General features: G+C 36.9%; 1 protein-coding gene across 1 annotated transcript; it reads right to left on the reverse strand.

The window, feature by feature from the left end:
* Positions 1 to 514: 514 nt before the first annotated feature.
* LOC149796825 (glyoxylate reductase/hydroxypyruvate reductase-like) lies at positions 515 to 12,559 on the reverse strand. Its single transcript, XM_089960652.1, has 3 exons — positions 12,529 to 12,559; positions 11,400 to 11,570; positions 515 to 1,362 (listed from the first exon to the last, which is right to left on the reverse strand). Exons 1-3 carry the CDS (start codon positions 12,557 to 12,559, stop codon positions 716 to 718), a joined length of 849 nt encoding a protein of 282 aa, XP_089816778.1. The 3' UTR covers positions 515 to 715.
* Between the last annotated feature and the right edge of the window lie 1,547 nt (positions 12,560 to 14,106).

The raw sequence follows: 14,106 nt of genomic DNA on the forward strand, positions 1-14,106 counted from the left end.
TTTCATGGCATTTCATAATTAAAATTTAATTTTACTAGGTTGCATCTTTCTCCGAACATGAAAAGCACCCCCCTTTTGTCGGTCAGAACAGACTTTGTATGTCTCTAACAGATAATCGCCCGTGAAAAAAAAAGTTGCTCAGGACGATTCACGCTAACTTTAGGCTCAAACACTTTTCTGTCTGGATACAAGTAAAATGTTCATGGCCGAAAAACGTGCCAGAATATACTTTTCCTGAGCTAGATACAAGCCCTCCAATAATTAAACAGACTATTGGAAAGAAAGGCGTAGATCACGTGATCTAATCCGTTCAACATTTAGTATTTATTTTGATTGTGAAAATATTCAGAAATGTTCCCAAAAGGTAGGCTACAAAGAATGGACCAGAATAAAATTAGTAACTTTGAATTTTGTTAACTTATACAGCAATAGTTATATTTAACACATATGTATGAGTTTGACTATATTCATTTAAAACAATCAATCAATAAACTTTTCTCTATTATTCTTTATTTTTACTTATATTGATCCAATTATAAATGAATGAGTAAATTTCCGTATCAATTTATATCGTTCTATATCACATACACATAATTAAATTCATATCTGTCCCGAATAAAAATGGGAAGTTTGATTAAGATCTAATCCTGTGCAAATCTACCGCCCCTCTACATTTGTTGTTTAAAAGTGGCGTGATTTTGGTGACTGCGAGGTGTCACAACCGAATATTTTCCTTGTCGGGGGCAGAACTCCTGGATATTTCAATACACATTGGAGCAGGCATTTTCTCCCCTTTCAGACCAGCAATTATGTTTCGGGCAGTTATTTCCGCCATGGCGTATCGGGTGTTAACTGAAACACTGGCAATATGTGGAGATATAGTACAGTTCGGGAGGGAAAGCAAAGGACTGTCTCGTGGGAGAGGTTCTGGGGTCGTCACATCCAATCCTGCCGCACGTATCTGACCAGTCGTCAAGGCAGTATAAAGGTCATCCTGATTGACCACGGCTCCTCGGGAGGTATTGATGAAGATCGCAGATTGCTTCATTTTCTTGAAAGCCTCTGCGTTAAAGAGACCTTTCGTACCATTGGTAAGAGACACGCAGACGATTATGAAATCAGAGTTCTGTAGCAATTCTTCAAAGGACGCAAACTCTGCACCGATTTCTTTGGCATATTCCAGTGGCCCAACGTCCCAATACAGGATCTTAGATGGTTCAAACGCTTTCAGTCTCTTGGCTGTAGCAAATCCAATGCGGCCGAACCCGGCTATCCCAATAACCGACTCCTTTATTTCGACTCCTGAGAGATAAAGGGCGTTTTCCCATCTTCCCCATCCACCGTTTATTACAGCATCAATGCCTGTAAAAAAAATAATTAATCATTAATTTTAACTTTCAAAACATATGTCAGGGAGTCAGATAGACAGAGGACGCCCACAGTTGTTGGTTATAATCACTGGTCACATCTGATATTTGAAATCCGAGTTATGGAAGACTGGACCCTAAAGCTTCAAAATTACAAGATGTCTATCTATCTTCCACAGTATTCATACTTGATATCCACCAGTATCATGGCGACTACGATTCAGAATCAGCTTTACAACAGCGAATTATTTGCAATTTAATATATGGTGGCACCTTCCTCTCTTGATCTTTCCTGTGTTCTAACTCTGGAAATCCACAACCAAGCCATGGTCTAATTTTGGGTTGTATTCCACAGATGGAGTGCGATATAAATTAGTGACAAACGACGCTATCTATAATCTTCAGTGGAATAGATCAAGATCACAGTGTGTGTGTGTGTGTGTGAGAGAGAGAGAGAGAGAGAGAGAGAGAGGAAGTTTTCGAAATCGAGTAACTTAGCGATTAAAATAAAAAGCTTCAGACTGAAAGGTTCTCGTATTTATGGTGCCATCTTGCTATTTTGTGTATGAAGAAAAGAACACATGAAATTGCGAAAAGGCAACAAGAACGGAATATACAACTGACCTCCGCAAAAAATTTCATACTTTTTAGCAGTCACTGCAAATACAAATTATCAAGCAGAGAATAAAGCTAGTTCAGATGAAAATTATCTTATCAATGAAATTATTGGTTTCCTTTATATTCAAATCATCCACTTTTGCAATTTGTTTTCTCTTTCTTTATAATATTCCAAACAAAACATTTGATTGGAACTGCAAACCACCTACCTTCCTAACTGTCCACACACACACACACACACACACACACTTCTCTACCTACATACTATGACAGGGCAAAATAAACATAAAGCAATGTAAACGAACACTATCATCTATTACATGAAAGTTTATACTATTTAAACAAAATGTGATACAAAATCAGCGATTAATACCATTTCTTTAATTTTTCTATTAAAAAAATCGTTGTTCTTTAAGACTACGTAAGAATCTAATAAATCTAATATCATTTTCCATTCATTTTCCACTCATAAAAACCAGATTTTACTTGATGAAAGTCACAGGCTTCGATTAATCTTGGACTGACAGGAGAAGAGTCCAAAAGGTCTGTGTGGATAAATCTGTACAAGTGTGTGAATTGAATTCATTGGGTGGATAGTACAACAGACAACAAGATGTCATCATATTACATGTATTGTATAAGTTAAAATGGTAAACATAGTAAGAAACTAAACTACCTATGCATGCAGGTCAATACAAGTTAAATAATCACATAATATCCCCGTGGGAAGAAAGAGATCTCTACATTATTAATGTAATTCTGTGAAGATAAAATGGGAATTTGTATAATTCGAATTCATGTTTAAGGAATACTCAGTGAGAATATTTACAAGATATGTGAATATACGATGCTATTTCCATGACTAAAAGCTTGATAAATTTAAGTGGCCAAATTATTCAAATTTCTAGTACTCTGGTATTCATAAGATCTATGAAACGAAACATGTCTTTTGTTTGTCTTAAATCTGTCTCTACAAAGATGACTCTTTGACCTTGATGCAATACGGGATTGAAGGACAAAATGATATTCATGTTCAAGGAGGTTACAGAGAAAATGAAGTCTATCATGAATTCGTTTATGCGGTGTTACCTACCTATAGGCTTCAACATAGAGTCTGTCAAAGAATGCTCAAAATTGATCAATTTCATTTCTAGATTTAAAAATAGAGATGCTGTCGAGGTAAAAAAATTATCCAAAATTTGCAATATTTAAATAAAATAATGCTCCATTACGGCTTTTAAGAAAATCCATCCAACTTTGAATAAAATTGTCTAATAGTCTTAATTTAATCTAAATTTTACCCCAAAAAATGTCAGTATTTCCGATACCTTCCTTAACCTCAACTACATGGAATCATTCTCAAGGCAATAATATACCCAGTTGACTTTATTCTTTTAAATCGTTTGATAAAATTCATATAACACACACACATACACACACACACACACACACACATCCATACATCCATACATACACACACACACACGCACGCACACACAGTTATATATATATATATATATATATATATATATATATATATATATATATATATATATATATATATATATATATATATATATATATATATATAAGGTGTTTGTCCTTTTTTGCGTCTAATTTCATAACCAATATTTCAATGTTGTAAATCTGTTTACTATCATTGTCGTACGCCCTCAATGCCCATAAGTAAGATTATTTTATTATTTTGTGTTGTCCTCTTCACTTTTATATCTTTTTTTTTTTAAATGTCAGTGACTCTTTCAATGTATTTAATAGGACTAAAGCCCCAACTTTAACATAAGCAGTATAATTTATAACGTAGCAAACAGTGTCCTTCATTTGTTGTAAGTGGGCGGTTACTGACAGAGATACATACAATCATCGACTTTAATGATTCGAGCATGGGCAGAGATTGCAAAATAAATTTAATACACAAACGAAGAACTATCCAGTGTAAGTGAATAGCAAAATACGGTCCAGTGACCAATCTTTTTGAGGGTGTAGTGCCCAACACGATGTATCAATTCATGAACCTCTGTATAACACCTTATCTACATTGTGCATAACACCTATAGGGTCGTGAAGTAAAGGCACAAACTTAATCTATGCACATTAAATGATACATATAGGTTGAAATAAATACATTTGTTGTATAAGTGTGGTAATAACAGAGATGCACATAAAGTCACCAAGCTGAAACGAACATGAACGAAGTTTCAGCAATAACCCAAATTTAACATAAATCAATGAAGCGTGAAATATGGGTCACATTGACCTGATTTTGTATGAGGGTGTAGTACTCATGTTGCGTCTCCTCAACAAGTTTCTAGATTTCATGTATAAATGTATTTGTACACTGTGCACAAAAACCGAGTTAACGCAAAAACGTCACCAAATATGTACAAGTATATGTATATGCAAATTAAGTCCCCAGGGCCCTCCCTGGGTGCGTGTGCTCTGAAACCCATCTAAACTGTTATCTATGACCTAGAAGATAGACTCTGAGGACGCCAACTCCGACGCAATGGACAGTACAACAGCTGTTCTCTATGTGGGGAAAAAATAAATTGATTGCAATGAGAAACAGAGAAAGAAACAGCGAGAGAGGGGGAGAGAGGGGAGGGTGGGAAATAAATACACTACATTTTAAATGACTGAGCAGATAAAATGAGATGCTATTTATTACATCTTTTTAGATTTATCATGCTAAACTGTATATGTACAATGAAAAAAAGCATGGACGTGCGAGCAGACAAAATTAATCAACGGGGGGGGGGGGGGACCACATTAACCTTCTTAACCACCGCTCCACGGATACTATCCAGTATAGTCGTCCGTATTCAGATTGAAATATATTGGTAGGTATACATTCCAAAACACTACACAATTCCTGCACAATATAAATATGTCCCCCAAAAAAGTAAAGCAACATCATATATGAAGGCAAATTTAGGTTGGACTTTTCTGCATTACGAATGCAGTTTAATTCAGCGGTGGAAAATCTATGAAGATACAGTCGAAGTTACATGTAAAAATGTCCCAGATGGTTCCATACATACGGTATGCATTTCCATCAGCAAGATCCGTTAACAACAGTAACTATTTTGACTTCCCAATCTGCCTTCAGAATGGTCCAATGCGTGTAACAAAATGATCTAGTATTTATTGTTCAAATAACATCACTGCATCGCAGATGACAAGGGTAATGGGGTTGAATAAGCAAGAGTATGAATATATTAGCATAATTAGTTGTAATCATGTTATCTTAATAGACCAGAAACATTTCAGTTTAATGAAACCAGGGTAGAGAAAGATGAGCATAAGGGAAATTTAAGTGGCATTGCGGAACATGACATCGTTATTTAAAACTCGACAACAAAGCCAAATAAAATAGGATGCTCTGCGTGTGATGCTTAGGTGTTAAAAATAGTATGAAGAACTCGGAGGTTATTGATAGAAAGAAGAATAAAACCCAAGCAACTCAAACGCTAAAGCATCTTCTATATTTCTATAAATACCCTATTTGTTGCATATATATATATATATATATATATATATATATATATATATATATATATATATATATATATATATATATATATATATATATATATATATATATATATATATGGTAATTTTCCACAGTACGTCGACTATATTAGCTGGCTTAAACACTCAAATTATTTTAGAATTTTAGTCATTCTGGTCATTATTGTGTGTGTGTGATTTGGATTTTTAACGTAGCTTGAACATTCATATCGCTACGATGTCTGCAGTATGGCAGTTCAAAGTGATGTCTAGCACTGGGGCATCATGCCGCAGACATGTAGCATGATGTCCCACCCAGTCACATTATCCTGACACCAGGCCGACCAGTCCTAACACTAACATGTTAATCCTGAGCGCCAAGCGAGGCAGCTGTTAGTACCGTTTTTGAAAGTCTTTGGTATGACACGGCCAGGGATCGAACCCACGACCTCCCGAATCCGAGGCGGACGCTCTAACCACTAGGGCACCGGAGCGGTTGTGTTCATTATTGTAATTAATTCCTATGATAGCAGCATAAATGTAAACTCATATGTTAAGAAAGTTCGAAGTATATTGAAATATATTCACAGGACAACAGCACTACGTTGAAATGTGGTTGGAATTACCCGCCAAAAACCACGCAGGCGACAAAAAAAAAAAGAAGAAAAAAAAAAAAAAAAAAAAACCGACACAATTAGGTAGAGAAAACTGGAAACAAAAGCTCTGGGGTCGCCAGGTCAAGTCCAGCTGCACTAACTTCGCAAGTTGCCAATGTACTGTACAGATTGTCTTGTTTAACTAAATTTCCCATTGGATGTACTGATCAAGACTGCAACCAACTTCATTCTCCTTAGCGCAAGCATGTGCGTTAAAGAGTCCAATAGTACCAGGATTTGGGCAGAGATGCATTCAATATTAATGTGGGACATTTTCAGGAGATCACTTCTTCGCTGGCCAGGGTTCTGACATGATAACCCAATATCTACCCTGTAGATAGGGTTATCGTATCGCACCCATGGCTATCGAAGATGAAGAGATCACTGAAAAATGCAAACTCTGAGAAGACGTTTGGTGGGCAAAGTCCACTGCATCAACGTCCCAATATATGAAGTTTTACGCTTAAAAATCTTTTGAGTTCCTTGTCGTCCCGGGACCCAAATGCTGTCGAATTCAGCTATCCCAATGACTAACAAAATAATTTCCGTCCCCGATAGATAAAGTTTATTTCCCCATGTCGTTGTTTGTGTATAAATCTGCATGTATGTCGATCAGATTAGTGAGGTGGTTGGTGTTGAGCCCTTAAGTCTCGCTCAAATTTGAAGTGGCATTCAGCGGGAAAGATAAAACCGCTGTAGACGAACGTGTTTGACATCTTGATGTGCTTTATTGGTCCAACTACGCTTACACAGCTTAGCTAGAAAAGCTTCCATTATCATAACCCTATGTACGCCTTGGAGGATCTATCAGATATAGGCCTACTGCTGCTTTTCCCAGCGTCGTCTATTGGATTTCATGCGTTGCCTCCTTAATATGTAATCCCAACTAACCATTAGCGTGGTACATTGTACATCGGCTGAAAATGGTGGGGCAATTGACCTAAACAAGAATACTTTGCAAGTTTAACATCGAAAGTATGGATATGTACCAGAGGGACGCAATTACAGGTGTATTTCAATTAACGGTATTTTTTGTGCAAACACGGACAAGCACTCTCGATCATGTAGGAACAGTGTTCAAATTTAACAACTTAATTTTTAATTTTTAAATGAAATTCACAGACCCAAAGCACAAAAATATCTGCTCGACACGCCAATGTGTAGATAGGGTTATCGCATCTGAACATCGGCTAGCGAAGATGACGCTTAACAGATTCTAAACTGTTACCACTGGCAAGTCTTCCTTGCTGATTTTCAGATGTGTCAGCACGTGTTTTGTGCGGAACCGATTAGAATTTGCTAAACTTATAAATTTCTCCAATCTCCCGCCCCTTCTCTCTCTCTCTCTCTCTCTCTCTCTCTCTCTCTCTCTCTCTCTCTCTCTCTCGTTAAACATAAGCCAGTTTAAATTACTGTTCAAGATTAAATTACGTTTTTATTAATTGTAAATATGAAAGGGGTGCCAACGATATTAATGGAAATATGTATTTGATTTTCAGTTTATTATTCGAAACAGCAGATATTAATGTATACCTCAGAAATGTCCCACGCTAATAAACAAATTAAGTTCTAACCCTATATTTTTATGAAGTGAAGCTTGAAAAGAATTTCGGCCGAAAATGGTGGGGGCAATTGACCAAAACAGGGTATTTTGTAAGTTTAACATCGCAATTATGACTATGTACAAGAGGAAGCCATTACATGCAGCGAAATCAGCCCACTACACTACTAAGATCATGGAAAGTTCCAGCTGCAAAGAGCTTTTCTAGATTACTAACAAGCTAATGTCAAGGAACAAATCAACACCACTTCCAACTACCTTCTCTCCAGTCGACCTTCCGGACATGTTTGCAAATTTTTTCCATGACAAAGTACAAACCATTAGAGATAAGCTTGACACCACAATTTATATTGACTCGTCGTCACCACACAGCTGGGATACAGAATTTGAGAGGCAACCATTATCAGCATTTGAACCTGTCTCTATGGATTTCGTACGTACAATCCTGGTGAAGAATGCACCAAAGTCATGTGAACTTGATCCAATTCCAACATCACTGCTGCTTGAGTGCTTAGATCCAGTATTGCCTTCACTAACTGATGCTATTAATACCTCTCTCATTCATCCGGGGAATTCCCATCATTTTTCAAAACTGCCATTGTAAAACCTCTGCTGAAGAAACCAACACTAGACCATAATGATTTAAACAACTACCGCCCAGTTTCTAATCTCTTATTCATATAAAAAATCTTAGAAAAGGTTGTTCTATCCCAGCTTGTATCACATCTAAATTCAAACATTCATTTTAGTAATGTACAATCTGCATATCGCCCTTGCCACAGTACTGAAACTACTCTTCTAAAAGTAGTTAATGACATTCTCTCTGCGTTGGAAAGCGGAAAGATTACAGTCCTCACCCTCCTTGATTTGCCTGCAGCATTTGACATAATAGACCATGATATATTACTTCACCGTCTCCAGCATGTATTTGGCATTCATGATACAGCCTTACTGTGGTTCAAGTCCTACTTGGTCAACAGGACACAAATTGTATCTGCAAATGGAATACACTCCAGCCCATTTGATCTATTTTGTGGTGTTCCACAGGGGTCTGGTCTTGGACCTGTTCTCTTCATTCTGTAGACTCAGTCGCTCTCAAGTGTCATAGATCATCATCCAGTGTCTCACCAATTGTACGCTGATGACACCCAAATATACAAATGTAGCCACCCAACTGAAGTTGATGCTACCATCCAAGGTGTAGAGAGGTGAATTTCTGATGTGAAATCATGGATGACATGTAACAAGCTGCAGATGAGTGATGATAAAACTGAGGCCATTCTGATCACAACAAAAAGATTTTCTCATTCACATCTTTTACCTCAAACAATACATATCAGCAACGCCAACATTAAATTCACACAATCAGTACGAAACATAGGTGTTACTCTGGACAGCACTCTCACATTGCACCAACATGTCATGAACATGTGCAAGGCTGCATATCTTGAGCTGAGACGCATCAGCTCAGTTCGCAAATATCTTTCAGTTGATGCCACTAAAACACTTGTGTGTTCGTTAGTACTTTCAAGACTGGACTATTGCAACTCAATTCTGTCTGGTTCATCTCAGTATCTACTCCAGAAACTTCAGAAAGTTCAAAACACAGCTGCTCGGATCATACTTAGAGTACCACAATCAGAGCACACCTCCCCGCTGCTCTGTACCCTACACTGGCTATCCTTACGATCCAGAATCAAAAACAAAATTTGTTCTCTGTGCTACGTTTCACTGTCGGACTCTAGTCCAACATACCCATCCGACCTCACCCATGTGTACACACCAGCAAGATACTTACGCTCCTCTTCTGACAATCGTATACTCATTATTCCCACTATGAAAACAAAGTCATATGGACAGCGTTCTTTTGCATACCAGGGCCCGGTAACGTGGAATGAATTGTCCACTAAACTTAGACACAAAGACACAGTGATCACATGCAAGACGGCTCTCAAAACTCACTTATTTAGACTGCAAGAACAAACTTAAAAACCTAATAATGTTTCCTACCTGAAATATTCTCAGCATGTTTTTTATTTTTTAATTTTTTTCTAATTTCATGGTGTTTGTTTTTGTAATAATATTATTATATGTTTTTTATGTTATAAATGTTGTCTATTGTTGTAAAGCGCTTAGAGCTTCTAAAGATTAGACGCTATACAAAGTCCTCATTATTATTATTACATGTGTGTTTGAATGAAAGGTATTTGTTCAAACTCGGACCAGCACTGGAAAATGGTGAATGGTGAATGTGACATCCTGTGCTGTGAAGATGTTTTAAGAAGATTGAAACTTTCAAAAGAGACGATTATTTTTTTTTTTTATAGATTTAATGAATCAGTGTATTGTAAGTCAGGACGCAGCTCCCCTTTTATACCGCCATACTCCCAGCATACTCACAATATGTTCATCTTATCACTATAACATTGAAAAGGAGACTGATCTAGAGTATAAAGAGTTGTGTGGCTGCCATCTAAGTACGAATGTGATCTTTGGATTCATGGTATCCTAATGGAGAGAGAGAGAGAGAGAGAGAGAGAACACGATTGGTTCGAACACTTGAGATCGCTCAAACTGTCCTTATTCATGAAACATTTCATTTAAACTCCAACTTTAAATCCTGAAATCGAATAATATTCTTGGGTTACCTGCACGTAATTAAGTTAAGTCAGAAGAATGTGAAAATCGTACAAATGTCATGATTCAAACTTTATTATAACTGAGACGACTATTTACTATTTACTGTCACAATTGTAGGACTCGGAGCATGAACTTAAGCCTAAAAAGTAAAAGGCGACGTGTCTAAGACCCGGCAAAATATAACCATGTTTTCCTTTTTGACTTAAACTACCACTGTCTCAAACTGATTCGCTAGGACCCTTAGAAATTTCAGTTACCAAGATTGTACTGTACTATTTCTACATGTAAGACCTCGACGCTGATATTTATGTTTTGGGCGTCGGGGTCTTACGGCCTAACTAACAATGCTGTGTAGTGTCTTTTGATGTCGACTAACAGCGTAACGAAAGTAAAATTTTCAGGAATATCTCACACAACTGGCAACTAAAATAACGACGCTTTTCTGTAAAGTCATATTGTTTTAGTCAAACTCTACTTACTCTGATGTCTTTTCTCTATTAAATTCAAATTGTCGCACAAGAAAGGGACCTGTTTTCAAGTTTCGTTAGCCTACATTTCAGTTGTCTGGAAAGGAATGAAATCGGGTTACATTGAAATATTATTCTTTAACGAAACGAATAAAAATGTAACCTGTCTATTGGAGTTGTAAGCAAAGTTTCGTTTCGTTCAAGAAACAAATCACCCACACGAACCCACTGAATATACTTCGGCATTCCTCAACTACCGTCGCATTTCAACAAATTCAAATGTATATCAACGGAACATGAACACGCGTCCATTTGCTAGTGTCAGATTTTGATTCCACCAGAATAAAAACAGCACAATAAGAGTATTATTAACATATCAATTTGCTTAAGAGTGTTGATATCGGCTGCCAAGTGTGTGAGCTATTCCTTAAACATTGACTTCTCGTTCCGATGTCAACCGACATCGGAACACGCTATACAAGCCCGTTGCGTGGATAGTAAGACATAGCACTAAAACAAAATAGCATGTGCTATGTCTTACATTGTAGGACTAACACTGTACCTTCTTTGATTCTTCTGCAGACGGCCAGTGCAAGCGCCACATTAAACTCCGCCACTGAGTCTGAAGCCGATCCGGGAGTATAGCCAACCTGCACGCCTCTTTTGGCGCACTCTTCCAGATCGATATGATCCACACCTACAGACATGGTACCGACAACCTTAAGCTGAGGACCTGAAAATAATAATAATAATAATAATAATAATAATAAAAATAAAAATAAAAGAAACGAAGAAACCAAGTCACTGTATGAACTAACGATATGACAGTCTTCTCTATAGGATTATCTGGAATGTATATACGATCTACCTGACAACCTAATGTCTTCACTTTTCTGAGAATACTTTATCTAAAAATAAACTTTTAATTCAAATTCAAAATAAAGATTTGACTTCTATTTGGTCCTTAGTTATGTCTGTTTAATTGAAAATTATGTAGTAGAAAGCATATCGTCTTTAATTATAGCGATAAACACAATTATCATAACTTACGATTCGAGGTCTTAAACTATGAAATAAAAAGAAGCGAAATCAACAAGTGTAGTAATATATACAATTAATTTATTTCTCTAAGTTACAAAGTGAAAATTTAAGAGACATTTACAGTATTGTATGTTAAATCCCAAATAGTTCTAAATGTCCAATCACAAGTCGAAAAGTATAGAACATTCCAACTGAATCCCAACAGTCTTGAATGTCCTTATGTACCAATAGTTTTTTAATATCCTGATGAACCAATAGTCTTGACTGTCGTGATGTACCACAATGCCACAATCGAGAATGACCTTTAATGAGTTCTCAATGATCTCAAAGTACTGTTTTAGTCCAAAAAGTCAATGAGGACTTTGTAATACCAATGAATAATTTAAATAAATAATTCTTATATAATAATACCTGAATACAACTACAAACTCTGATCATAGATTCCCAAAGACTGATATGAATCAGGAATGAGTGACTGTTTCCCATGTCTGGTTTATATACAAATACTCACTTCACCTTCGACGAAATAGATTTTAAGCTGAAAAAACCACTAACTCGTAACACAATTGTCAGGTCTTGAACTCAAATTTAAGAAAACATATTGTTTACTTCTAAAAGGATGACACGATTCATGTAGACAAAACCTCTACCTTCAATCACGGAAACAAGATAAGCACACATTATAGATATCCATAAAATATATCTGAGCCGAAGACATGCACAAACACTTTATATATAAACCATTCACATATGATTCTCAGTATAATGTCTTCCTTTTTTATTGTTTAAGAATATACACATGGAAATATTTCAATAAAGCAACATTTATTGTTTCCGCCTGCTCATGCCGTATGTATGGTCTCATACAATGTTGATAGGCAATGCAATACTGAGGTAGCAGATCATCAGGATGTTTTCACATTAGAGTGTACCTTGTCCTTTTAAGAATTGAAGAATGTTACCGTACTCCTTTGTCACTTATTTTTGTTATCTCTGTACAAATTTGCTATATTCTGATTTGTGGCATCACCATTTATCGTGAAGTGAAGTCATATCTGATTGACATTGAATATGCATGAGAGATATCAGATATGTATATGAAACACGTTTGCTTAAATGCACATTCTGGTAGGTATGGTTTGTTTCAAACCATGTAGAGGCGCCAAATGTTTTAGTAACGAAGACACGCATCACAAAATATGCTCTGTGGAAAAGAAAAACAAACATCTGTACAGACTGGATTTGTTTTATGAAGGAGACGGAGAAATAGGAAATGGAAGTATATTATATACAACTGATCTGAACACTTCAAAACTACGTGTCTCAAAACAGCGTCTCAAAAGCTCGAACCCACGCAGACAGAGGTGAGATGGCAGTGATCCGTAAAGGAGAGCGCTTTAGACCACTCGGCCACTCGGGGCCCCCAACTATTAATAACCAAGATGATAGAATCATTTTTTTTAATGCACGTGCCAACGTGCAATGCACGTGCTATTATGGTCAACAGCATTCTTTCACTCACTCTAAAACTTACATATGCATGAGACGATCTCCACAAACGTATTTTACTAAAAATAGTATTGCAGTCTAGCAGACTGTCAAATGTAAACACGTGTATGTGTGATTTGGATTTTTAACGTAGCTGTACACATTTTTCAGTCATATCGCTACGATGTCTGCAGCGTGGCAGTTTACAGTGATGTCTAGTACTGGGGCATCATGCCGCAGACATGTAGCATGATGTCCCACCCAGTCACATTATCCTGACACCAGTCCGACCAGTCCTAACACTAACCTCTTAATGCTGAGCGCCAGGCGAGGCAGCTGTTAGTACCATTTTTGTTTGTAAGTCTTTGGTATGACTCGGTCAGGGATCGAACCTACGACCTTCCGCATCCGAGGCGGACGCTCTAACCACTAAGCCATCGGAGCGGTAAAACTGTAAACATAATGCCAAGACAACGCATACAACATATATAACATTTATGCTCAATATAACACTGGCTACAACAGGTTTGATTGGAAATTTAAAAAAAACCAAGTTTTACAGAATTAAGAACGCTTCATTTTCAGAAACAAAATCCCGGAAGTGCAAATTCAGGAACAGGAAAAAGGGACACAGGTGCAGAGAGAGAGAGAGATCGAGATCAAAAGGTGGAACCTTTGGAAAATGCTGCTTGCAATGCTGATGAATATTCCTCATCTGCCAATAAATCTTCATTGCAGCA

This window comes from Sinohyriopsis cumingii, chromosome 6 (assembly GCF_028554795.1).
Source record: "Sinohyriopsis cumingii isolate HCF-2022 chromosome 6, ASM2855479v2, whole genome shotgun sequence".
Taxonomy (NCBI): domain Eukaryota; kingdom Metazoa; phylum Mollusca; class Bivalvia; order Unionida; family Unionidae; genus Sinohyriopsis; species Sinohyriopsis cumingii.